Source organism: Aptenodytes forsteri, unplaced genomic scaffold, assembly GCF_000699145.1.
Source record: "Aptenodytes forsteri isolate BGI_AS27 unplaced genomic scaffold, ASM69914v1 Scaffold190, whole genome shotgun sequence".
Lineage (NCBI taxonomy): Eukaryota > Metazoa > Chordata > Aves > Sphenisciformes > Spheniscidae > Aptenodytes > Aptenodytes forsteri.
The window spans coordinates 853,633-881,534 of NW_008794597.1; the positions used below are offsets into that span (position 1 = coordinate 853,633).

At 38.7% G+C, this 27,902-nt stretch overlaps 1 protein-coding gene across 1 annotated transcript in view; it reads right to left on the reverse strand.

Moving 5' to 3' along the window:
* Positions 1 to 27,902, reverse strand: part of LOC103893543 (neurexin-1) — a 491,522-nt gene that overhangs the window by 8,486 nt on the left and 455,134 nt on the right. Inside the window, exon 15 of the mRNA XM_019470311.1 lies at positions 10,145 to 10,223. Within this exon, the coding sequence (XP_019325856.1) occupies positions 10,145 to 10,223 (79 nt within the window). The remainder of the gene's footprint in view (positions 1 to 10,144; positions 10,224 to 27,902) is intronic.

Genomic DNA, 27,902 nt, shown 5'->3' on the forward strand with positions numbered 1-27,902 from the left:
CGTTTGCCCTTATCTCCTTTGTCTGGCAGCGGGGTAAGCAACCCTTTTCGCTGCCAGCAGTCTGTTAACATGGTAGTTAGTTGATAAGCTGCAGCTGGCATACACCAAGTACTTTGTTGGTACACCATATTAATTGAATTTATCAGGTATTGCAAATGATTGGTTAGAAGCACAATGGTTTCCTTACACACCTGTAATTCCCCTGTTTGAATGCAGAAAAATGGAGCTGCAAAAGAGCGCTGGAATAGACAGTGTCCTGTGTCACTTAACTCGGAGAGGCAAAGCACTGGCCTCTGCCCTCTGTCCTGCATGCAGCGCAGCCAGCTTCCCTCTTCCTTAGCAAAACTGCATTTTCCCTGTTTGGTAGGGGTGGCTGCCTCAGATTCATAGAATCATAGAATTATTAAGGTTGGAAAAGACCTCTAAGATCATCGAGTCCAACCGTCAACCCAACACCACCACGTCCACTAAACCATGTCCCTAAGTGCCGCATCTACACGTCTTTTAAATACTCCCAGGGATGGGGACTCAACCACTTCCCTGGGCAGCCTGTTCCCATCTTTCTGTCTAGTCCTTCCTCCAAATAGTAGCTGAGGTAAAGCAAATTTCCTGCAGAATTTTAAGGACCTGATTTAACGTCACATCGTTCAAATGTGGTATGAGAGAAAGCCTTGGCATAGAAATTGAGCAATACAATGTTAATTTAGGCCAGTATTTTGGCTATAAACCTTTTTATACCTTTGCAAAATACTGTCTTTCTTCTACTACCATGTCCATAAAAACAAGGATGATAAATAGTCCTGAGGGAAAGGTTTTTTCCCACAAAAAGAGGCAAATTCAATGCATATCTATTACAGTGACAAGAAGTAGTTTCAGTATTGCTAGTGTCCACAATACAGTATGCAAGAAAATATATGCACTAGATGCAGCAAATCAAACCAGAATGAAGTGTAGCTCAAGGAACACAATGGGCTTGCATTAATCAAGGCACCAGTAGCATATCATCTAATTTCAAACAAACTAGAACGACTGATTTATTTATGTCAAAAATCTACGTGCAGTCTTGATTCTATGTGTAAGCTTCATTCAAAGGACCAATTTTTAGGATTATACACTTAGGATTTTTAAGCAGATTCCCATGAAAACTAATGGAACCTGTTCCAGATTCAGTCAGCTATTTACTTCATCCTCATGCAAGCAAATCCTCTGCCTTTCCAGAATTTATTTAATAAGACAAAAGTCTCACTCAAGTCAGCAAATTACTAAACTATTTCTGGAAGCCTCAGTTTTGCAATTACTAATTTACTTATTTTCTGCGTTTTTCAACCAATGTCAGTGTGTGAAATCCACCCATGGAAAATGTTTTGAGAGTCCACATAATTTTTATTTGGTTTTACTTAAATGGTTTCAGTAAATCTAATGTTTACAAAATAACCTGAAAACCAAATTCCTCTCTCAGGATGCAATTAGGACAGGTCAGTGCTGGTTTTCTTACACTTTACTTGTGTATTGTGCTTCTATCCCAAATTGGAAAGACCATACTTTAGAAGACAAAATAGAGATTGTTCCCTGTCGGAGTTCAGAAAACTTCAGCTGGCATGATAACATGGGCCACATAACGGATAAGATCTGACTTGGTATTTCAAAAAAGAGAGGAAGAAAGATTATTAGCATCTAAATGAACGATATAGTTTATCTACTGAAATATACATAAAAAAACCTTCATGATAGTTCAAAAACATATATATATATATATTATTTTACACCCTGTTCTTCAGTTAAGTGGTTCTTTGATTCCAGATTGAAAAGATCTACACCATTTTTAAAAATGGTGGAAACATCTCATAATAAAAGCTGTCAGAGCACACACATCTTCATTTCTGTGGTGAACAACTAAGAATCACAAGAGATTTAGAACTGCCTAGAAACTATTTTCACATATTAGGGATACATGCACAGAAACCGGGACTTAATTAGTTGTGTTATTGAAAATCTTGAGTATCAGTCTTGAAAATCAGGACTGCTTTGTTTAAGAGAGCCCGGTCATAGATCCAATGTCTTTTTTTTTTTTTTGTCTGACAAAGCCGCTGCATTACCAGTCAATTAATTCTTTAAGGTCTATGTAATACCTCATTCAGTAATTCTGTACTTTGTTAGATTTCTTTCTTCTTTTTTTTTTTTTTTTGAGTCATTCTGGACATATCTCACTCTCCGGTTAATGCTGGAATGGTCTGTAAGGCAGGTTCTTTAACTGGGAGTAGCAAGAAGTATAGGTCAAGCAACTGCTTATATGCTAGCAACAGTGGTTTCTGCAAATTTTTCTAGGGCAAGTCAGGAAGGTAAGCCCTCAAGATGTATGGTATATACAAGTATGCATATACTTGTGGGGAGGGAGAGAGAAAACAAGAGAGAATGAATATTAAATGGACTGTGAGACAAGTAATTTTCCCCAAATAGCCTCAACAATGAAACAAGACCATATTCCTCACCTTGGTGTGCGCTGAATGAGAGTAGTCTTCTCCTGCTCTCCTCCAACCCTGCCCACAGAACTGCGACCCTTAGCTCTAACCTGCTCTCCATTCGCTTCCTCTCACTCACATTATCTCATGCAGGGATTGTACACTTGCCTCTGATTGACTAACATATCACTTCTACGCCTGAATAAAAGGACACTATATTCATAGACATTTTATTGTCCATGATCCAGACAAGCACTGAAAAACCTAGGGATTTCCACCTAAGACAGTGGGGACGACACATACCGTCCACATGTGTTTGTGAATGAGTGATGTGGGGTGCCTGGTTTGCTTCTCTGCATTCACATCCCAGTTCTGGTATCGTAGCAGGATCATGTGCTTCAGCTTTGCCTATAAATACCTTCAGAACTGAGTCGCAAGCAGTGTTTTACATCTTTAAAAGAAAGAAAAATAACAGAGCCTTCTTTCATGGGCCACCCCTTCAGGAGCATTGAGTAATGTGCCCATTTTTCTTGAATTATTGTTTATAAAATGAGTAAATTTCTTCAAACTACTAGAAACATTACCATCTGGTTTTGTCTATGCTGTGGAGATGTCTAACTCCAAACCACTGAACATGTAACAGCAGTACTAATAATTGTCACTTAATAAATTTCTCTGAACTGTCTTTTCATGTTGTTTGCATATGTCTGAAGCATGAGGTAGAGCTTTAGGTACTGCCATACAAATAATAATCCCAGTATTTACATCACAAATGTTTGCCATTCTTGTACACATTATAGAAGTGAGAATGTCCAACTTTAGCAAGAATATGAGTGGAATATGAATGCACCCTCAAAGTTCACACACAAGGAAATCCGTTCATCATTTACACACCAGTGGAGAAGGCCTTGTGCAACTTAACAGAGAGCTTAGCATGATTTACAGCAACCTGATGTCAATATTTCTTACCAGTCTTAAAGCATAGTGAGCCGCTGATGTTACATTAATAGAAAACCATTATGCTCAGGAAAAAAAGCCAGCTCCCCAGTTTCCATCCGTATTCTGCCTTCTGATATGTTCATATCACTGTGACTGCAATTAATACATGCTAGAAAACATTACCCTGTGCTCTCATCTCTAGGCTATGTATTAAACCTCTCTTTGAATTACATATGTTCAGCAAGGAGTATCTATTTAATTTTTCACATTTAAAAGGCATGTTTAGCTAACAATAGCTGCATTTTGTCTTAAAGTGTGCTTAAAAAACAAACTTTAAAATAATTTCATGCTGGTCACAAAACCCCTGTACCAGTTGAGGTTACACAAAGAAAGGATGTGTAAGAGTGTGAACACCACAGCTGCCAACAAAATTACACAGAATGCAGTTGAGGAGTCAGAATTCTTTAAACTATTGAAAAATTATTTGTTAGAGTGAAAGAAAACCCTTCCATTCAGCACATGCTATTGTTTTCAGCTGCTTCCAACACTGGGAATGTATGAAAATCCATAGGACTGGCTGGAAAGCTACAATTCTACTCAGTATTCCCATGTTTCAGTGACATGGCTAGCAAAGAGTAGAGATCAGTGTTGGTACAATGGATCAATCATAATTTTTAACCTCATTTTCTTAGACAATTTAGGAAAAAATTCTTTTTAATCAAATTCAGATGAGAAATGCCATATTTGTAATTCACAGTGACAGATACTAAGAGCTCAGTCTATTGATAAAGAAGTGGTTCAGTTCGTAATAAAATAATTTGGAAAAATGCAACATTTTCTTTCTGTTGCTTTGGGGGTCTTTATGATTTATAAAAAAATTAAATAACCTTAACAACTATTTTAACTTCAATTATAGGAAAACTAAACTATATCTGAAGCCCCTCAGTTCCTTTATGTATAGACATGGTAAGTGCTAACATTTGAAAGTTTGTAAATAAGGCATAAATTTCACCCTATAGTAGCTCATACAGACACGTCTATATGTGTTTCAGCTAAGCATTTTAAAAGGTTGATTCAAGACAACCCGGCGATCTTTCCAGTACTGGAAATGCATACAGAACTACAGGATAATTGGACTGAGGCACAAATATTCCCTTTATGTCTTGAGCCATAATGAACACAGTAGCCCTGTGAACTAACTGTAATTTTATTTTTCTTTGTTTCAGCTCCTTGCACAATGAATTCTATGAAGTGCATTAAATAGGGCACTTGCAGTGATGTATAAATTATAGGAGTCACTTCACCTCCTACTGCAATGTTATCTTGCTGCCAGATGCACCAGGAATACAGCGCAGTAATTCGTGACAGGAAAAGAAGATCATGACTTCTAATAATGAGCATAAATCATTCACAGTCCATATTTCACAGCTCTGCCTGTTAGAAAAATAGGTTTCAGTTCTGGGACCAAAACTAAACCATCACAAAGCGTTTGAGAACGTATGGTTCCTAGCCACCTCCATCTATCCAATACATGTTACCACACAGCAGGGGAGGTACATATGCGGGAAGCAGTTTGCATGCAAAGCCCCATACTGTTCTGCTCACAGGACAAAGCCTTCCCCAAAGCAGTGACTGAACTGTAAGAGTCATCTTAAGTAGTGGCTCGTTTGCTCTCTCTTGGCTACACTGATGCTTTGAAGATTTCTGACCGTCGCCAGCTGTTTTCTGCAATGCAATGAACCTGACCAAGATGTAGGAAAATCAACACATGCTCAAAGATCAGTCCATAAGCATCTATCCTATTGTTGGTCCTTACTTAATAATGTAGGAAAATAACTGATCCCATTTCTTCCTCAGAATCAAGAATCAGGGCTAAGAAAGGTAACTAATGCTACCAGTCGGTATACATCACTGAACTCTGTCCTGACTATTCTTATCCTATTTACCTACAGAACAAGTACAGGACAATATCTGATACCAGTGAAACCTGGTATCCTGAGAAGTGGAACCCAAGAACTGCCAGACAAACGCTGATCAAGAGATGAAGAAGTATTTTATTTGCTTGCAACGTGTGAACTGTTGGTAGAAAGATACTTGTTTGAACCTGAAAAAAGCTTGTTTCTACAAGACCATTTTTTCACTCTGAAGGTTGTCTTTTGCTAAAACTTCCAAGACCAGCAAATACCATATATTCTGGCTTTAAGACTGCCAAAACCTCTGTCCATCCCATTTCTGCTGGGGCCATTAGGAGAGGTTTTGAACCTAATTTTTAACTTAAAGCTTTGTCAAGTCCCGAGTTTGAGAAGGATTTAACTGTAATTTGCAGAAAAAGAACTGTTTGTGCATGTGCTAAAAACTGTAAGACTTTTCCCTGGTCTAGATTTCCCTGCCATTAAACTCAATGATTTCACTTCATTTGACCCAGTTTGGACTTCTCTGTGTTTCGGAACATTTCAATAGCTACAGAAGTGGCTAGATAATAGCTAACAAATGAAATACCAGCCCAGTGTAACTGGAACAAATAAACTGTGTAGCACAAATGATCACTGAAACTCAGCAGAAATCAGAGCGCTGTACAGAGCTCAGGAAAGGCTGGAACAGCCGCCCTGACGTGCAGAATGGCAATTTGTCCACCTGCAGTTTTATAAGTAAAATCAGTAAATCATCCCAGGTCTTTTTTTTTTTTTTGATGGGTTTCCACTAACATTTTTAATAACTTGTCTATAAAAAGAAAAGGCTTTATTATTTCTTCTATGACACAAAGCTGAGGAACATAAACTATTATTATTTATTATTATTATCATCATTCTTCGTGTTGTTATTAGTATTTAGAGTAGGAGAGGGGAATGTGGAGAGACTGTGAAAACAATATGTATTGCCTTACTATACAAAACATAATGCAAACAAAGTATGTTGACTATGTTTTGCATGCTAATAAATTTGTTATGACTTCATCCAATTACAGCACATTTAGCAGTTTGTATACCACAATGAAATCTGCAATTATAATTTTTGTGACTTTATGTTCCAGACAAGTTGATGGGATTGCTGCTTAGCAGCTCCTAGTCTGGTCTACGTTTTTATGTCCCATATGAAATTTGTTGCAAATTGCATCTTTCCATTTATTATTTAGAAGACAGGTGCACAGAACGCGAAGCTGGTGGTGGCAGACCAAGACTTGTTAGCCACTACAAACTGCAGCATATTTATCCTAGAAAAGAAGCCCTATTTTAAGCATAAATCTCGCTGATCAGTAAAATCTAGCATATCAGTAGTTTCTGTGATATATAGGTTCACCATATTCAAACTGTTTGTTGAATAGGCTCTCATTTTGAGCTGAGAACTTTGGTTAGAAATAGGCGTATTATGGGCAATGATCATGTAGATGTACATTTATGGCTGTCAATAAAACTGAATGGGCTCGGGCCATCCCTTAAACGTATTCTTGCTATAAAACTGTTGACCTGAGAGCTCCGAGTGTGCTGCATCGTCTCTTGTGCTGGGGTGGATCCCTTTGCTGTCTGACCGTTAGGCAGCAAGAGAAGAAATCTAACAGGATCTCAGGTTACGGCCTCTGAAGTGAAAACATAAAATTGTCCGAATCATCATAATTTCTGCCTCCTAGAAGTATCTGTTAGGAAACATAAGCTTCACCACCATTAGTGAGGATGTTAAGGAGTAGCTGTGGAGAAGCAACTCTGGTTTGCGAAAAGGGTTAAGGGGAAAAAGTTGAACTGAGCCATGGGAAGAATTTAAATGGAGGGACAAATCCTTTTGCAACTCCTATCGCAAATGAAAAGAAAAAAAAATCATTAATCTGTCACTGTCAACGATATTATGCTTTTCTCCCTTAAGTTCCAGCCTACTGTTAGGAGTAGCTCAAATCCATATGGAGACTGCAGTATTATTGAGATGGAGCAGTGCCTACAGGACTGACTATTCATGGAGAAAGCTTATTCATAAGACTAAGTGACTAAGACTAAAACAGCTTATAGAGAGACAGATATGCTAGCAGTTATGACTCCAGTAACCCCTTTGGTTCATGTTGTTTCAAATATGAGAAAAGGACAAGGCCAGTGAAGAGGGAGGCAAACTAATAGCTTTTAAGAGTTGAGAGTAGGAGGACAAGTGACATTTTGACGTGAAGAATGACAGATAAAATGATCCAGACAATTGGGATTATGGAGAACATAATTCCTATGCCAATCCATACTTTTTTTAAAAAGCAGTAGCAGTTGGGATCCAAGAAATGAAACGCTCAAACCATTCTCAAATAGACGAAAATGAGAAGTGGAGCTGGGTGATGAATGATAAGCTAAAACCAGAAAGTAAACACAAAGATGTAAAGCTAATGGCAAGGTTTTGCAGGAAAAGTAACATTCACACTCCCCTTCTGGACCACAGTTTGGACAGAAATGATAACCTGTCAGAAAGCCTCATTTCACCCCTCCCGTTCCTGCACCCACCAGCCAAATGACTGTGCTTGGCTCCAGGACTACTGAGCATTGCAGCCCCAGATCTGAAGTTCAAAACAACCCCAGAGAATAATTATTCGGAAATTTCATTTGCTTTCAGCAAACTGTAAGGCTGAGGTAATGCAAATACATTTCTAATACAACAGCTGCACTCTAAGAGGGTTTGGAAAATTTTTTAGTGGTAGGTAACTAATTATTATTTTACATTTACTTTATCAAATTTCAAAAGAATTATTAAAATAATCTATATTTACAGTAGATAAATGTAAATGTATCTATTGAACAGCACTGCCTGAGTTAACTAAAGCAAGGAAGCAATTGGCATGGATGAGTTCAGAGCCATCTGAGCTACTGCATTGACTCGTAATGGACAAGACACAGTCTTGTTAAACTCAAGAAGCTGAAAATAAGAAGGAAAGAGCAGAAAAAAAAATCCTGGAAATTAATTTTCAAACTTTCAAAAAATGAATTCTCATCACAATTCCCAAATAACTTCCTCATGAAGTCATGGGCCTTCTGCAAGTGAAATGTCTTCCTGAGAGGTGTAAAAAATGTGTAAGGTGGGTGTACCTGTTGCTGCTCAGTTTTAAGAATGGTTATTCCATCTCATGGCATTTTGAAAAATGTCAGCAATATTTTTGGCCAGAAAATTTCATTGGAAAGCAAAAGAAACCAGCCCCAAACTATTCTCATCAAATCTACAAATATCTTGGTTCCTGGAAGAGCTCAAATGCCATCCTGCAGGTCCATCAAACACTGAAACAAGTCATAAATGTCTCTGCCTTTACTTAAATTTAAATAAATAATTTTTGCATGGGGGTATTAGGCTGTGTGACTTCAAAAAGGAACCACGCATCTGCATTTGAAGGAAAATCTGATTTGACTTAAGGCTATGTAGACATATCCCCTGCCCCAGATTTGAGCGTTGTACTAAGATGGCTCTCGGTTGTGATACGCGTTAATACACTAGTCTCAAATTTAATTCATTTCTACCTGAACTAAATATGTTACTGCACAACAAATTGATCTTAATTCTTTTACTATTAAGTATTATAGCAAGTACCAAAGACTACCAAATTACCTAAAACAACTGACAGTAAGCTCGCTACCAAATATCACAGGATTCAAGTGAATAAGAAAAACTGAGATATATATGGTACCACAAGCTGTTCACTCAGAAAAGGTAAAAGCTAACTCAAACCAACAAAGAAAGCAGGAGTAAGTCATTGGACATATGGGATTTTTTAAAGGTTATAGAGTAATATAATTCTTCAAATTGCTATTATGAAGTTTTGCATTCCTTTCACATCTGTGATAAACATTTGGATTTTTAGAGAAGGTATGTAGTATTAATTGAATATAAAGGTAAGTGGGAAATCGTATCAGAGAGAAAAATTAGTACCAAATCTCCATTATTCAGGGGGAGTAGGAAAGACGTGGCCAAAACACTACAAATATTTTGTTCCACGGAAAATACTAGAATGTCAAAATTTTTCATTTCTAATCAGAACTGAAACATACACTCTGAATTGTCTTGGCTTGGAAAAAAGCCGTAAAACAATTTGAAATTTGAGACTGTTGTATTCTATGTCTTCAGATGGTATTTTACCATCTATACTGTATTTCATACCATAAACAGTAATTCAAAATTAACTCTGCTTCTACTGCTGACATAATATGACACTTGAAATATGGTACTTTTATCTTATTTGGGGGAAATGCTTAAGGCGCAAGCAATTGCAACATCTTTCTATAAAACAATTTGAAATTCGAGACTGTTGTATTCTATGTCTTCAGATGGTATTTTACCATCTATACTGTATTTCATACCATAAACAGTAATTCAAAATTAACTCTGTTTCTACTGCTGACATAATATGACACTTGAAATATGGTACTTTTATCTTATTTGGGGGAAATGCTTAAGGCGCAAGCAATTGCAACATCTTTCTCCTAAATGAAGTTGTCCCTTTATCACGACAACACAGTTGCAGGGGCCCCAGAATGCCCTACCCAGCCCAGCCTCAGGTCCTTGGTCAAGCTATAACCTGCCTCAGATCACGACTATCAACGTGCTCCCATCCGTTGTCTTTGAAAAACGTATAGCAAACTCTCCCTCTCCACTGACACTGCCATGTGTAGAAAGGCCCCAGTTCAACTTCTCCCTGCTATGTAAGAAAGGTCTGTCCCGCTAGATGGGACTCTGGGGGACTGGAGCATGCAAATATGAAATAAAAGAAAGTAATAAAAAAGTTGACTAACCTAACCCACCTGAGCTCGGCTCACAGGGATCGATGTCCTCGTCATCGCTAGGACATTCAGCCGAGGCCACCAGGATGTCATCTGTGGTCTGCAAAGGAAAGAAAAGTCAAATAGATATATTTTAATTGACTGAACATGTTGTGAGATTCTCACTGGCATTTCTTTTATTGCTGGGATTTATGCAAGGCCCAGAGCATTCCAGACTTCATATGTAATGGCACAGTGACACTCTCCAACTCTGTATTAATGGGATTTTGCTTTCCAGTTCGCACTTGTCAGTTTTTAGAAGAACTGTGTTAGATATCCAGTGGAGGCATTTAAACATTTTAATATTTTTTTGTAATAAGAACAGAAAGTAGAAAGAATATATATATTGGGGCTGCTGGCCTTCCGTCTTTATCTCCAATATCTCTACTATGATATTGCTGAAAACACTGACAGCATTAAAAAACCAAGTCAAAATATTGAACTGCCTGCAGCTGTTAAAACTATCAGAAATGTAGCGACGTTTTCGCCATTAATTGCACTTGCTTTCTCAGATGTATAGCCAAAAAAAAGGAAAAGAAGCAAACATAAGTCTCACTGAGTTGAAAACTATTAAATGAAAAGAAAGTAAAGGAACAAAAACAGTAATAAATATATGCAGTGTTAGAAAGTACCATCCTATTTTCTTAAATAAGGAAAAACATCCTGTTTTCTTAAATAAGTATTGCCCGAGTACTGTGCTTAGATCCGAAGGGCTCTAGGAACATCTGTCCAAAATGAGCTTGGGCAGTTCTTTGTATAAAGAAATCAAATAAACCAAGACAAAGGAGACAAACCAAGGGATGTATGATACAACACGCTATGAAGAAAAGAAACGGGGGACTCCTATCTACTGCTTCTTACAGTGCAAGAACAAGGGGGTATTCAATGAAACACTGAGGCAATCAATCTGAACCTGATAAAATGAAATACCTTCTGTTCAAGCCACCTCTGAGAACAGTAATTTAGAAATGTAATAAGAACATCCACAGTTATTAGGGGAAATAATAGCAGGGAAATATAAACTGTCATGCTCCTGGTCATTTCTCAGACAATTACTAATGAGGTTAGGAAGAAGCTTTTCCTATGGGCAAGACGTTTCATAACTGTCCGTTTCAAGCTTCTCTTCACCTCACCGAAGGATATACACAGAGAGAATAAGACTACATGATACTGAAACAAGCAGCTAAGGATGATGTAGCAGGCAAAAAGCCGTTCTTGGATCCCTGTATGATACATATGCCAACGAAGAGATACAACCCATTTTGGTCAATGTGAAATATTATTTTTAGGGGTTTTTTTTTGCATGAGTATAGGAGAGGGACATTACAATACATCAAAGTTTTACATCAGTTTAAGTCTGAGTATGTAATAATTTTATTTCTGTACAGTATGGCCAAAGCGTAACCAATGTTGTTTATCGTTATTATTCTAACAAGTTTTAAAGCAAAGCGTATTACAGTAATAGGCTTTTCTTTGTCATGCTTCAAGAATATTAATGAACATATGCTTTCAGCACTTCTGTGAAGTAGGAAAGTGATACAGGAATACATTCATTAATATGTGAGGCATAACAAAGAAAAGCCTACTATAATAATATTACATTTTACAGATAGAAGACTGAGGCATAAAAGAATGAAGTAACTTGCTGAAGGTAACCAAAAAGGCTACAGACAACAGCTGTGTTATGTCACAGTTCAATGCCATAATCACAAAAATTATCTTTCCTTATAGCTGCGAAAATTTATAGCTGGGGGAAAGCACTCTGTAAATCTGTAAGGCTGCCAAAATGAGTTGGCAGATTTGCAATGAGAGTTAAAAAGACCAAAAAAAAGTACTCTAGTTGTCCATTCTTTCTGCCATGTAGAAAACAGAGTTATAGCAAAAGCCAGCTGCAAACATCCTCTTGAATTTCTAATGCCCATTTCTTTTCCCCGAAATACAAACACTTAAGCTTCAAAATCAATATCTTAGTCCCTTTCTGGAAAAGCACCTATGTTTTTCCTAAGGTATAAAGAAAAAATAAACAACCAGGTAACCAATAAAGCCTGCATATAAAAAGTTAACTCTGTACTGCAAAAGCCACAATTAAAAGTGTAAAAAAGTACTAATAAATATAAAAAAAATCATGCATCTCCCAAACAGTTTCAATTTGGTCAGTGAAACCACAGCATCATATTTTTCCTTCTGCCCATAACACTGGAGAAGACACTATACATTTATGACCTGCAGCCAGAATACTGAACATTTACCAATTGATCACTGGAGAATTGTACACAAATACCATTAAACAGAGCGCCTCACATGCATACGTAACAGCCATCGCAAGAAATTATGTTCTGTGAGATCTACTGGTCTCACTGGAATTTTGTTTAAGGGTGCTTTGGTACATGCATGGATGAGTAACCCTTGTAACTTGAGTGAACTGAGGTAAAATGATCAGATTGATTTATAGAATTATTGCAATGTCTCTGATTCTTGATACAGGATAGTATGGTCAGAGTTTACTTTAAGTAACTTTTTGTACAGTTTGTACAGTTTACACTGCATTCAAATTTAACAGAAAATAACTATAGAAAAATCATACACTTCAAGTATCTTAATGTATGAGAGGTACTTTGCTCAGTTACTTATAAGAGGGAGTGTCAAAACTGTCTTTATAAAGTGACACTAATTCCAGTCTATGGAAAGAGTATTCACGCCTCCACAAGAACAAAGGGATGTTCCTGACTGATAAAAGTGCATGTATATTATGGGTACAGAAATGAATAGTACCTTAAATAAATGTGAATACAGCACGTCAAGAAAGACCTCATTACTGTCTCAGAGTATTAAAGGAAATTATGTATGTTTCAAAGTCAATACTAGATATAAAACTAATTTTGTTGCAAGCAATAAATCAAGTATCAGTATTTGAATAAGAAGGGAAGTGGTGAGATGATGTGCAAAATGTTTTCTTCAGAAAAATATGTCAGGAAGAATTCCAGTTTAAGTATCAATTAACAGATGTGTCACAACCTCCCCCCTATTCTCCCCTTTTCCCAAACCCAAATACCTCTTTCCCGCTACTCATACATATTTTCATCAGAAAAAAGGCAAAGGAGCTGTGAAAGGCAAGTGAGATGGCAGTGACCAAGCTACAAATGAAAGCCACTGGACTGCTTAACACAATTTAAAATGGGATTAAGAATTAGCTAAAACACTAGAGAATATAAAGAATACATAAATTAAAGAAATACTATGGGCCAGCTACCAGAGTTCTTTCTCCAGAAGAGCTCTGACTGACAGGAATTGACCTGAACAGAGAGCAGGATTTAGACCTAAGGGTCTCAGACAGCCACGGGGTACAGATAAATAATGCAAGATAGAGTAATATGTTTTACTTACTGCACATTATCTTTTCCTCATGCTTTTTAATTTGGATGGGAAGATTTAAAACAAATCAGTTCTCCTAAGTGAATTGCAATTGTTGCTAGTACTATGGCTAATTTACAGGACACTGCTTCGAGCATTCTCATTAATCAAGGATTTAAAAGTCAGTGGAAAATCCCTTATTTACAGTGAGTGCCTAACAGGATAACATCCAACTGGTATCATCATAATACACGATCGGATTAGAATGTCTCTTGGGTGAGTTGTTCAAATTCATTTAAGAAGCGATACTGTAGTTCTAAGAGATTAAAAAAAAAAATTAAAATAGCAGGTGTACAACCTGGAAGGCCAGGCAGAATTTCTTTTGATTGCATCTTCTTTTCTTTGTGTATTTTCAGAGCTTTTCAGATTCATTCTGCAGATGCAGTTGTACGATTTAAAATGCAGTCCATTGTAATATGTGGCTTCTTAAAAAGTTGGACATCTGTTCACATTTCAGAAAAAGGACGGTAGAAAAAGCTTACAATTAACATGTCAATATAAAAAATGGACAAAAAAAAATCACATTTTGTAAAGCTAGAAGTCACTGCATAATGTCATTTCTGACAATTATTCAGGGGTGTGGCCCCTGCAGGAATAGGTTGCTTACATCAGTCGGGTCTGCTTGCAAAAACAAGGACTTTGGGATTTGTCTCTTAGCCAAGAGAGAGTTTAAAATATCACCAATCTGCCACCTTGCCTGAGGAAGGAAATGGTGACTATTTCAAGAAAGCTCCTGGCCAGACCAAAAAATGATGCTCTAGTCATGGCTTAAATACAGTGACAGTCCATAGCTATAGATAAATACCAAGCTGCCTCAAAGGGTTCAAAACTGCTACCAGCAACTATGGTTGTGCCCTTCTAATAGTGCTTTTTGAATGCTATGTCATTAAAAAAAAAAAAAACTGCAAATGAATAAACAATACGGGAAAGTAATTTTTTATTATTATTCAGTTTTTGCATGACTGGGCATAAATACATACCATCTTACTCAGTTTTTATGTATGAAGCCTGTTATACCTGAGGGTACCAGAGAAATATGATCTAAAAATTAAATCACCAATCTGAATTGTGCATTCATTAGCAGTATAATGGATCCTGCATATTTTCTCCTGTAGCATTCCACCAGCTCTCCTTTAAATCATAGCACCCTACAGCTACTCTGAATGTAGTTTATTCCTTTCTTGTTCAATAATATACTTTATCCCATGAGAACTGCAAGCAAATCCAAATTACACAAGTTAAAAACTAGCAGTCCTAAATTATTATACGAATTATAAACACCATAACCGCTTGTGACTACTGTTTAAATTATTTTAGATGAGAAATTTAACTGTGTAATCAAAACTATTCTTATTTATTTGTACAGCTTTGGCGCTTAATGATACCAGCCAGGCACTGTTGTGCTTGGTGCTAAAGGCAGCTGGAAGGAAAAGGCTCTGCTCTGAGGAGCTTACAGTTTGATTTCGGACCAGATGCAACAAATGAGTGTGAGAGAGGGGAGCAGAGGATGAGAAGGGTCAGGTGAGGATGCTACTGATAAGTGCTAGCGGTTACGCAGGCTCTGATCTAGCAAATTTTCCAAAATGATGCTCCAAGACGGCAGGAAGGAAGGTCAGGAAGAAAGGAGGCAGAGAAAAGCCAGGCAGGAGCCCACGACTGGCCAAGAAGATGCTGCGAACAGATGGTGCCTGGAGAGCACTGCTGAGGCTGCAAGCCTCTCCAAGGAAACTCGGCGTATGTAAAACCCCCAGGTGAGGACAGCCGGGATGGTGCAGGAAGAGGCAGGCAGCACCAAAAGCCCGATGGTTAAGGCACAGGAGGATGGATCATGGTTGAGTTGGGAGGGGAAGTAACAAAGAAAGTGAGAAATTAATGGTAAGGTCACGGGAGCAAAGGGGACGAGGCGGTAAAAGGGGATGGGCAGGATACAAGGGAGTTGATGTCAACAGACCTGATTATGTGAAGATTAATGGGTAAGAATATAATGACTGTTAACAAATGACTGTCTGAAAACATACTTTCAGATGTAGGACTAGGAAATTAAACCTCTAATTCTCCTTTTCCCCTTTTCTGAAATGCTTTGTTATCGTCTCTGCTTGCATTACTTAATTTTTCCTCCTGAAAAAAAAGCTTATTCAAATACTTGCTATTTAGTTCAGACAGAATCAGCTACAACTGATACTTAAACACAGAGCTCTGCTTCAGCTTAGCAGAAGGGTATAGAGCTAGAGCCATGGTATAAACAAAGGTTTTGGAAAACCAACAGATATACACTACTATCTTCTTCATTAGCTGTGGCAAACTTTCCCTTAAAAATACGGTTCATGCAATGTTTACAGAAGGGAGCTTAGAGCAGTCATTTTGTGCTTTTGCACCGGACACATTAAGTTCTGAAGCAGTCAGGGACTTCCTAAAAACCAATCCATTGCATATATTCCTTTTTTCCCCTGTTTTTCTTTCAAAGGCAGGAATAAAGTAACCTAAATCAATGGGAATGCTGGAAACCAACAGGGCATGAAAAATCACAAAAGAGTTCATGTGGAAAAAATCAGATTTCATTTTTTGGGACGGGATTAACTGCACAATTTTCTAGCCAAGACTGTGTAATTTAAATTTAATTTTCTGTATATGAAGCAGATCTCTGTGACTGTTTGTTGAGACAGTTGTAGAAAGAAACTCGAATATGTCACATTAATCAGTTGTACTCTTCAGCTCGCTTCTCCCTGGCGTTAATAACCTCCCACTGCATGAGGCAGTTTGCTGAGAAAGATGCTATAGTGATCTAGCAGTAATATCAGCTCCGGATGACATGCCGTTTGGACAACTGCCTCTAAAGTTGTATTTAACCTGCTATAGGTCAAACAAGTACATGTGCATCAATTACTGCTTGTCCACCCACATACAAAAAGTATTTTCTCGGCACTGTGCTACTGAAAAATGTTATTTCTGGACATGGATATTAAAATGCTAATATTTCAAGCACATACACAATATTTATTATATCTTTTATTAACTGCTGACATATTATTACCCTGTAATGTCAAAATACAGTAACTGAAAATCGAAACACTTTCTCAAAACTGGCTCTCATCTAATTAATACCATCATGTTATTTCTTGAATCGGTCACTGTTTGACACTGGGAGAAAGCAAAAGCCTTGATTAACAAGTTCCACTCACGGAAAAAAAAAAGAAGAAATGTCTAGGATATAATCACCACACAATAAGGCCTTTCTGTTAGTGAAATGAGTGTTGTAGAAATTCAACTCTGAGATGTAGGTAAAAACCTCAAGACGATGCCTCGGATGCCCTGCAGGCCACCTCCAGCTTCTGTCCCCAGATCTCAGCAGTGATGGGAACACAGCTGCCCCACACAGCAAAGCAGAATAACCTCACTTCTGGCGTCCACCTCTCTACATAAAGTACAGAAAATCTATCTTGCCATGTAACAACCTTAAAATCCACAGTATTATTTCCACGCAGAGCAGCATTTGTATTACTTCTCCAGCTCCCCTCCTCCTCCCAAACATCTGAATTCTCATGGGCAAAATTACCGCAAATAGCGGAAATGTATTTGAGAAAAGGATTTATAGTAAAATAATGTCAACAAAACTGCGTGGCTTTCCTTTAAACTCTGAATTTGAAGTTAATTGCTTTGGTCAAAGTCTTAGAGCCATTTGTCTCATCTGGAAAAAAGCAGAAGCAGAGCTGAGAAAATCCACATGCTGGCAAAGCTACAACTTTTTACCTGGACAGCTAGCCAGGCAGCACTCCGCATTAATCTTTAAAAATAAAAGTATTACTACCCAAAAGTAAGTAAATAATCCAAATCTTTCCCTATCAGGTCATGTTTCTTACCTCCTGCAACATATGAATAATGTTAGTTTCACAGATGTAGACTAAAACCAGTTTCTATATTAATTTTATTTATGAATGTCACTTTTCTCGTCCCCTTGTGAAACTTTTTGGGAGCTGCTGTCTGGAAAATTAACCTACAGTTTTTCCTCCCTGTTTCTCTCCCTGCTGGGCAACTAATGAAAACGCACACATCTCCATCAATGTATTTTTCACTGGCCACTCTTCCATATTTAAAGGCCTTTCGAGGAGATATTTAACACCACACTGACTGCGTAACAGCAGGGGCTATTTTGGACTTCTCTTCTTGAAACAAGCTGATCCCATACTAGCTGTGGTTCTTGGAAGCAGAGCAAGCAGCAACCACACAGTGACAAGAGTATCAAGGATGGGAGTTACCATTTCTCAGTTTTCGGCAGAGGAAGGTGGTTTATTTTTTGGAGTAATTACTTCATTACTTGATCCAAGTCTTAAGTTATAGCACAGGGTTTGGTATTTATAAAGGGAACAACTGATGTTTACCATGAACGTTGGACTAATGCTTCAAAACGGTGCTGGCTGCGATGAAGGGTGAACTGTCCATCTTTCACACCCTTCACATCAAGGCCAACTCATGTCATAAAAACCCGATGGCATGTTTTGCATGAGGAGTCATGTCAGTGCAATGTCATGCACATTTTGCATTGGTAAGACCTAAATTTATTGTGCAGTGCCAGAGGAATGGACCAGCATTTGATTTCTTTCCTGAAAATGGTATGACACGGTCTTGCTTGTGACTGATGCAGAACTACAGGTACAGTAAAAAGACCAGACTGTTTCTATCCCTCCTACTGGAGATATTGGGGAGGGGTGGCTGGCTGGGAATAACAAATGTATGAGCTCTGTACCATCTCTGCATTGCTCCCTTTGCTCCATCCTGCCCTCTCCCTCCCTTCTGCAGTGGGGCTGATGGAAACGGGAGCTCACGTCCCTGTTCTCAGGACTCCTCTCTCCGTGCTCTTGGGAACTGCTGGCTGACCCTGCAGCTTGGTCTGCCTGCAGAGCCCCGAGCAATCCATGTTAGGTTGCAGGCAGAACTAGCCCAGTGGTTTCTCATGCTGGAGAAAAAAACACAGATGAAGAGGCATGGCACAAACCTGAACTTTATCCTTGGAGTAGATATTGATATGCAACATGCCAGCAAACAAATCACCGGAACCTAACTGCATAATCCCTAGTATGTTATTTATACTGTGCCATTTCTTAAAGCAGTCGTGGCTTGGATGAAGAATGAACAAATCATCACATTATTTCTCTCTCATCTAACTTAGATTCACAGTGGCGTAACATTTCTGTTTCCAGAAATAATTTTTTTGGCTAATTTTCATTCTGCGATTACAAATACTTCTGTCACAGATCATACTGATCAGAAGAAGCTGTGCTTCTCTTCAACTTACCTTTTTCGCCCTTATTTCCCACAGTTAACTAAAATAGGTTGAGAAAAAGGGACGGGTAATCTGTGAACTCTTAAAGTCACTTATGCTTTCTTTCCGAGATTCTCATCAGAACATCCATATTCTTCTCTCATAAACACCATACTTCATTACAGAACAAGAACACCAAAAATGCAGTTTGGTTTTTGTTTTGTTTTTACATTTGCACTAAGCCTAAAATATATGGAATGGAGTGTGATTGATGAAATGCAATCCTATTATTTTCTCCTAGGCAAGAAAATAATTTTCCTCTAAGTATGAGAGAAACGTTTCTGGGCATTATGCTTGCATTTTCTGATATCATTCTATTTTTAGCCATCTCTTTTGCTGAAGTAAACATTTTGGTCTCCATTAATTCTGAACTCATAAAACACAGTGGAGACTTTTGCAAGTTATTTTTCTTTTTAACTGAGAGACTCTGTACTTATTAAACTGCAACATTACAACAGTGATAGCAAACCTTTTAATTTATATTCCTGCATTACCAATCACATGTACAGAGATTGCTGAATTTTGGAATATGAGACTTACTGCATTTGTATTCATCTCAGAAAACTCAGGCATAGCATTATTAAAGACTTCAGAAATGACTATTTGAGTTTTTGCTGGGGAAGTGGGGTTGCTTTTAATTGACCAGTGAGCTGCTAACATAGGCTATTTTTTTGCAACTTAATTACATGGTTTAAGACCATTCTTAGCAAAACTTAATAAAGTTAGAGAAAAGACTGGAATCAACACTGGGCACTTGTAAGATTCGGCTGGACAGGGTGCTGGGCCATCTTGTCTAGACCGTGCTTTTGCCAAGAAAGGTTGGACCAGATGATCCTTGAAGTCCCTTCCAACCTGGTATTCTATGATTCTATGATTCATTTAGTTATGAAAATCCCCCTTATACAGCAAAGTTAGAAAGGCACTTACATTGAACTACACTTCCACCTTTTTTATACAATTACAGTACTGCCAGTTTTACTTACTGTGAGTGTCCCTGATTATTAAATTGTGCCACACAAGAATATCTTGCTCCATTGATATCCATGGGAATTTTATTACTGGTCTCAAAAGAGAGAAAAGAAAAGCCCTTCGCAAGGAATACTTCCTGCAACTAACATGCAGTCTCTGTTCTCACTCACTATATTTTCAGGGTGGGAAAAGCTTTCCTATCGTTTCAAAACACAGAGCAAAAAGTAATAATTTTAGAAGAAATGTAGAAAAATGCATAAACTCAGACTGCTTTTTCGCCATTTAGGTAAATCAGCCATGTCATCTTGCCCCAGAGAGAGACAAGTGAGAGACAGAGACAATAAAGAGAAAACATAGGATCTTCTAGTTAACACTGACCCACCTATACCAAGTTCTTCAAGTTCATTTGAGCACATCTTTGACTCAAGGCAAATTAGTTTAAGTCAGTCAGAGCAGGTAAGCATCTGCTGGTATCCCTCTCCCAACCCTAGTTTTCCTCTCCTGAAGGAAAGATGAGCAGCAGTCCCACTGCCAACACTTTCTTTCCTTGATTTTTAGAATAAAGATTACAATTTAAAATTTTCGAGGGGCTAAGAGGGCACATTGTTCCCTCCCAGATACTAGGTCCTTTGTCACATTTTATCCCCCAGTATCACCGCGTTACACAGGTTTACCCAAAGCAGGGAAAGGAAAATTGAAGCTGGCTTCCCACAAACCTGTCTTGGAAATATGGCCTTTTCAAATACTAAGCAGTTACTTCCACTACTAAAAATTTGCCACATTTCCTTATCTTAATGTTTTAAATTAAAAAGTCAAACAACATTGGCAGGACCAGGGAAAGTACTGAGGAAATAACCTACTAGTTTTGCAGGGCCAAGAAATGTCCTATAGTGCTTCATTCTGCAAGTGCAACTTGTTAATAACTAACAAGAGTTAGCTACATGTGCATTGGAAGGAGACAATGCCTAATTGCCTTTCAATTAAAATAAGAGTTTCATTAAAGCCACTGTTTTGGAGATAAAGTTAATTAGATAGTTTCTGAAAGTGTACATTTGTCACAGAGGTATTTGGGTTTGTTAATGATGCCTTTATTTCATAACTGTCTAACAAAGGGCACTCAAAATTCAGGTGAAAAACATGCTACAGGAAAGCAGCAACGCTTCGCACGCCTGGGAGATACTCTAGATGATTGCTGTGGGAGTGGCACACGCTTTGGATGGCATCATTTAGCCTTCAAGAATTGTTTCCAGGCTTCAATTTTCTTAAGTAATCGCTTTCAACAAAAAGCAGAGAAAGTTTAAACCTGTGTTATTTGGATAAGAAAAGTTTTATCTCTGTCACTACTTTTATGCTGTGAATTCAATATACTTCATAGACTAGTATGATACCTATACTTAGGACTCAGTGTTTTCCATTTTGAAGATCTTGTTTGCAATTGCTCTTAGTTTTACCAAATTAGCTATTTAAAGATACATTCCAACCCCGCTGGTACTTTTTTAAGCCTGGGTGTATCAAATCGTAAGTCACGTGCATGCACACACTTGTAATGAAACAGTTCCATAACTTCTCAGACCAGGTTAAGCAAAAACGAAAAAGAGGAAGACAGACAGAGACATTATTTACATGCAGACATTGTTTACAACCACATTGCTAATCAGGAACCTACCTTTTTCATCATATGTATGAAAATCTACCCAAGGGTGTCAGCCTAAGAAAAACTGCAGCTCACATAGGAGGTCATTTGGGTTTGGGACCTAAAAATACGGTCTTGCTTCAGAGGATAGGTAGTGGTTTTCCAGTACCAAAGAGGAACTGAGACCTGGGAGACAATTTCTCCTGTGCTGTCTGTACTGCTGCTGCTGGCGTTTGGACAGTGAGAAGGAGTAGGCCAGACTTGAGTAGGAAGGAGAGAGAAACCAGGCTCGGAACGATGGCAAGAAGGGATACTGAGATGAAGGGCCAGAAACGTGTGAAAGGTAACTGAGATAAGCTGCTGGAGGATTTGGGAGGAGAAATGAAACACTGTGCTTACTGTAAGGCTGGGGGGCGACACCCGCCATTACAAAGGGAAGGGGGGGGGCAAAGAGTTACAGTAAATCAGCAAAGTGGCTCACGGAGAGCTAAAAAGAGCAATGGGCATGGGGAGGCTTGGGATAAGGACAAAGGATGCTGGACCAACAAAAATTACAGGTTTGTAGCCATCAGAACAGGCGCCAAGATTTCAGCTTTCCATCCACTGTCAGTAGTTATCTGCTAATCACTCTAGCGAAGACTTTACCTTTTCTGCAGATGTCTGGGCCATGAGGATCCATCATCTTAAAGAACATAAGTCTCAGACTCCCACTAATCATTGTTATCTCAGCCTCAGAGATCTGCAAGGTGGATCCACAGCCTCCAGCTGTGCCAGCTGTCGGCTTCGGGGTGTCAGTTTGATAGTGCATAGTGGAATACGTTTCTGCTGTTTGTTTTTAAAGCGACTGGGAAAACCACATGCAAAACATTTGATTTGGAAAATTTTAAGTGTGAAAAGGAAGGCACGCCCAACAATTAGGGGATGCCAGAACTCGAGTCTGACATGAAGCCTTAATTGACATGCCTTGTGCCTGCACAATTTGATGCCATCTTTAATAACATGCTGGTACAGATTAATAACAACATATTTGAATGTCAGCTGGTGTAAAGCTATACAGTTCCAGAGAAACAAAATGTTCACACTTCAGTTGTGTATTTGGCCCATCATTTCTTGTGATATCGTTTAAAACTGAAAGGCCAAACCCATAGGGAATTATCTTAAAGTTGACTGTGCTTAAGGCTATGTACTAATCGCTGTTCTGACTGCAACATGGCATGCTTCTGAGACATATTCCAAAGACATTTCTGTTGTGAGGTGATCCAAAAAATCTAAGTTAAAATGATTAAGTCACATAAAGTCTGATGTTTCACCTTCATTACTACATTATGAGCAATTACTAGGAATATGGCAGAGAATTTAAAATAGAATGCAAAGTGAGAAATTAACCATCCGTGCACACCCCAGTTATTCAGTATGGCATTATATTTTGACAAGGTCTTTCCATTCTCTGACAAGAGCCTATAAGTTATCTTTTTAAATTTCTTTTCATAAGAACTTATGATTTTATTTGTTGAAACACAGCACAAAAGCAAGGAAATTTCATTTGACTGGAGCGCAAACAGAAAGAAAGTGTAAGGTTCCTCTTTAAAACTATAAAGGATTTCGTAAGACCCAGGCTCAAACTCAGATGGGAGTCTAGAGGAAGTTCTTGTTGGTGCAACTAAGACGTTCAGTTGGCTCCCTAAATAGACATGCTATGTCAGGAAAGGCTATAATTAAACTGCCTGAGTCTGTCAGACTTGTCTATATGGGAATGTTATTGTGATATAAATGAAGTTAATTAAAACTGGTATAACTCCCAGGTGGATAAATTTATGCTGGGGCAAAAGACCAGATGTTTTCTGCATAGCTTTGGAGAGCAGCGTAAGCTACCTCCAGCCAGCCCGTGGTTTTACTCTGTGCATCAACAGGAGACGTTGAAGTGGTCAGACTGCACTGGTTCATCTATACTTATGTAATGGCAGCAACACCATGTGTCAGACCCTTTACGGGGGCAAGCCGTTACACTCACACTGACATGCTCAGTGTGTCTGACTGCACAGAAATCTCCGCTACACCTCAACTCTTCAGATTTAGCTCTCTTCCCTGTAACAGCTATGTACTGCTGTCAGGAGAGCAAACTGCGTAACCAAAACAATGCAGACCAACGCATGAGAAAATCTGAATTAAATAAGACTATTTCAGTCCTTCTCCCACTGGTTCAACATCAAGCATCCAGGCAGTTTGTCACTGTCAGCACGCCCCGAGTTCCTCATGTTGGACAGCCATCGAAGGGTCATGTTCAAGTCTCTTAAGCTTTTATGAGTCTGAGGAAGCTTCAATACTGTCTCTTTCCCTTTGGCAGTGTAGCACAGCACCTGAGTACAGGGAGGTGTTTTATTCTTTCTTCCCTTTTTTTTTAAGCATTTTTACAAAAATGTGTAATCCCTAGATTCCCCAGATTTCTTAGACCTGAACAAAGCTATAAAACTACCTTCACACATTGCCCATCATTGATTTTTCACGTCTTTAGTATTCTTTGGTCTTACACAAGGGACCCAATCTCCACCTCCTCCCCCACTGCTGTTCTCCTGAGGTCTGTCCTTTGGAGCATGGGATCTCTCTCTTCTCCCTAATATCACTGCAAGATCCATTTTTTATAACCTCTGCTCACCTTTTTCTCCCTGCTGAAAGACTTCTAATTAGCCTGCCCGGATGATCAAAGTCCTCTATTGCCCTCAGTGCTCTACCTTTCACAGTCATCATTCAGACTTCACTGCATCACTCTAGGACCCAGGGTGACATTATTTCATCTGTTGCTCTCTGTTCATCATAATTATAATGGAGTAACACTATTCACTTAACGTTACCCATGTATCATGAACATTAATATCCATAATAAACTTCAACACAGAGGAACAGATTTTGAGCTGGTTGGAAGGGACAAGAGTGCGGGAGCTGCCTGCAAAGTACTGTTCAACCCCTCTCCTCCTGCATCAGCTATCCAGCAGAAAAAATAGTCCTCAGATGCATATGAATGTTTTACACTATGTGACACCAAACACGAGAGTACTCCTTGGCTGCTCTGTGATGCAGCCTTTGCCAGTCAGGGCATCCCTTGCTAGTTTTATCCAACAGCACAAAGCAGAAATTGGGATCCAGAATCTGGCCAAAAAAATATTGCATAAATGCAAGTTGTGTTATCACGGTCCCTCGAGAAAGCTGATATGTATGCAATGCTGTATTTCAATGCTTTGAGTGAAAGAGGTCCTAATAAGCAGAGACACAACCAACATCACAATATGCAGCAGTTTGAAATAAGAGAAATAACAACTCTGAAACCTTCTTTTGATTGATTTTTACAGAACACTAATGTAACATCTAAGCACTCAGATGAAGAGGAGGAAAAACTCCACAAGTTAGGTGAGACTGCCCACAGAGAATTTCTTCACCTGATCACAACTATTTGCAGAGATTAATTGTATGGAAGGAGCCACACAATGTTCAATTTCATGACAAATGGACGCTATGACAGCAAACGAATTCCCCTAATGTTCCATTATGCTCCTCAACATTTGGAATTTAATTACTTAAAAAACAAAAAAATGCAAAAGCCATCAATAACCCTCACTATTACGCAGTATTTTCATCTTGAGAAGGCATTTTGTTTCACCATAAAGAAAACTTCAGGTGTGAACCCAAGGGAGGCAGATCTCAGACATTATGACAATGTTGCTATAGCAATTATTTGTGGGAATGTGCATCAGTCACATTTTAGCTCTCAAGCCTACTGCTCAGCTCATGCATGCTGTTCATAACCAGAATACAAACTGCCTAATGCTTATTGTATCCTAATAAGATTTGTAAATTACTTATAGTGATGTACTTCCAATAACTAGGAATGGAAGAATAGTTTTTGTTACTAATATTTAATCATGTTCAGAAAAACCCTTTATATCTATGCATTCAGTTAGATATTTCAACTGCTCTTTTCTATGAAGTCAAAGTTATATAAATATATTCTAAAAGCAATCAATTACATTTTCTGAATTATTGTGCATAATACATTATTCAAATGGGTTCTGCTTTGAATAGTGGTTATTTAAGATCAGATTAATATTTGGAAGCAAAGGAAGAAAAACTTAGATCAAGATAAAATTTTATAACCATTCAGCATAAACGAGGGGTGTGAAAACGCAATGTTCAAATATTCTCAAAAGCCCAAGCAGCAGATAAAGCAGACATATCTGAATCACCTTTGCATGTATTTTGTCCATTTAATAATACTTCATTGTTTGGCTAAACTAAATTTTCCTGGCTACATTCATTAAAAATAAATGCAATTGTGCAATGCTTGTGATATTAATGGGCAGCTTCAGGCCTCAGATCAAAGCCAAAGTATCCCAGACTTTGGGAGGTTTTAGGTTTGAAGCTAGTTCAGTCTAGCAAAGCAATCTATGAACATAACTCACAGACAACAGACAAACTACCTCTGCAGACCAGACCCTCTGGGGTGCTCAAGTCATATACTCAGCCAGCTAGAAGCACCTTCTTCAACCTATTGTTCTTTAATCCCCAATTAATTTTATTAATTGATCTTATACTTTTAAAACTGCTTCAGCAGCCAGAACAGGATGGGTCCTAGGAGTGCATAATACTTAATTTCACAACGAAGTCTTTGGTAATGAAAGATCCATCACGGTACAAAGTGAGTGCCCTACATAAAACGAGGCCACAGGGGACCTCGCTGTGTTCTGCATTTGCTTACCAAGATGACAAAACTTCTCACTAAGCTCTGTCAGATACACAGCGAGGCAGTTCCTTGCCATTTCCTTCCCAGTATCTGCAGCCTATCGACTTAATATACACATATTTCAGCATGTCTTAATATTTTGCTTCAGCGTAATGAAAACATTGCAGCCTCCCTCCTTTGTTCTTTCCAGCCTTCTTCTCCAGCAATGTCTGAATTAAAGTAGGTATAAAATATCTACTTATGCAAATTACACTCAGGTATTTTGGGGGATGAAGATCCTAGAAAAAAACTACGTATAACTGAGTCCTCTCTGAGCAAAGCAATCAGTTCTCTCTGTTTGTCTCAAAATAAAATCCACGAGCCCTTTTCAACACATGAAAGTAATACTTCTTAACCTCATCCATCAGCGTGTGGAGTAGGCTAGCCACCCCCTGTAGTATTTTTACAGGTAATAGAGCAAAGCTGTTTCCTAAAACACACTTGACACATGCTAATGCTCAGTCTGGAAGTATCTGCTTTGTTTTCAGTACATACAGGCTGTCCTGTCAACCCTTGGCTTTTTTTTTTTTTAAAAACTCCAAACAATAAAACAAGTGGTAACTGATAATGATAATTATCAGTTGTGTATAGAGGTGCTCTTTAGCTTCCCTACCCAATTCTCCACGTTAAAAATAGATGAGGAGCGGATGAGGTTGACATTTAAAAGTACAGTTCTCTTGAGAGGCGACAGAAATATGGACATCTACACAGTCCTGGGGCTTTACTGACTGAGGAAAAGATGTCTAGGAAACTCATCTGTAACTCGCACCCCGTTATACGGGGGACACCCTGACACAGAAAAAGAAGGGAGTCTGACATCCTCCCCAGAAAGCTGTGGGCTAGGGAAGTATGGGCCCTGCAGAGCTGAGATACCCTCTCCCAGGTTACACCGTACTCCAGGACCCAGCCCTCTTTTTTTTTTCTCTGAACTTGAACCCTCCTGATGTGATTCTTTCTTCTTCCGCAATCTTGAAACTTACCCCCTTTTTTCTTTATTAGCCATAATACCAGGTAGCTGTAATGCTGTAGACCCAAGAAAAAACGTGCTGTTATGCCCTCTTCTAGCCTACTATTTACTTGTAAACACACAAAATCTCCAAATGCCTCCAGTCCCAGCTTTTTAAAATAACACAGAACTCAGAAAATCTTGTTTTCCAGGATGGCAATGAGAAAAATACATTTTCCATTAATCAGCTGCTATTTGCCTAATTCATATGGGTTTTATTGCTGGAAAAACAAAGGAAATGAAAGCTTTCCCTGCCGTCTTAAATCCTTTTTTGGTTATGGATTTCCTTCAGGAGAAACGATCACCTTGGCGTCCATAGCTCCACACTTGCAGCTTCATGCAACGGCTTCCAATTATAACATCAGGACGGAGCGCGAACGGCTGATTTTGCCCCCCTAAAACCTACTGCACCCACAGCTCAGTTTTGATTGAACAACATCAAGATGGCTTTACGTGGAAACCACCTCAAGGAAAAGGTGGGCACTAACCCACCATGAAGAGAGGGCTGGCTGATAGTTTCCAATCGGGTAATCAGAGAGGAATTAGTATTTTGCTTCCTAAAGGCAGGACGGGGGTCCCGGCCAGCGGCTCCCATCTGCTATTGAGCAGAAAGCACGGCCCCACCGCTCCACC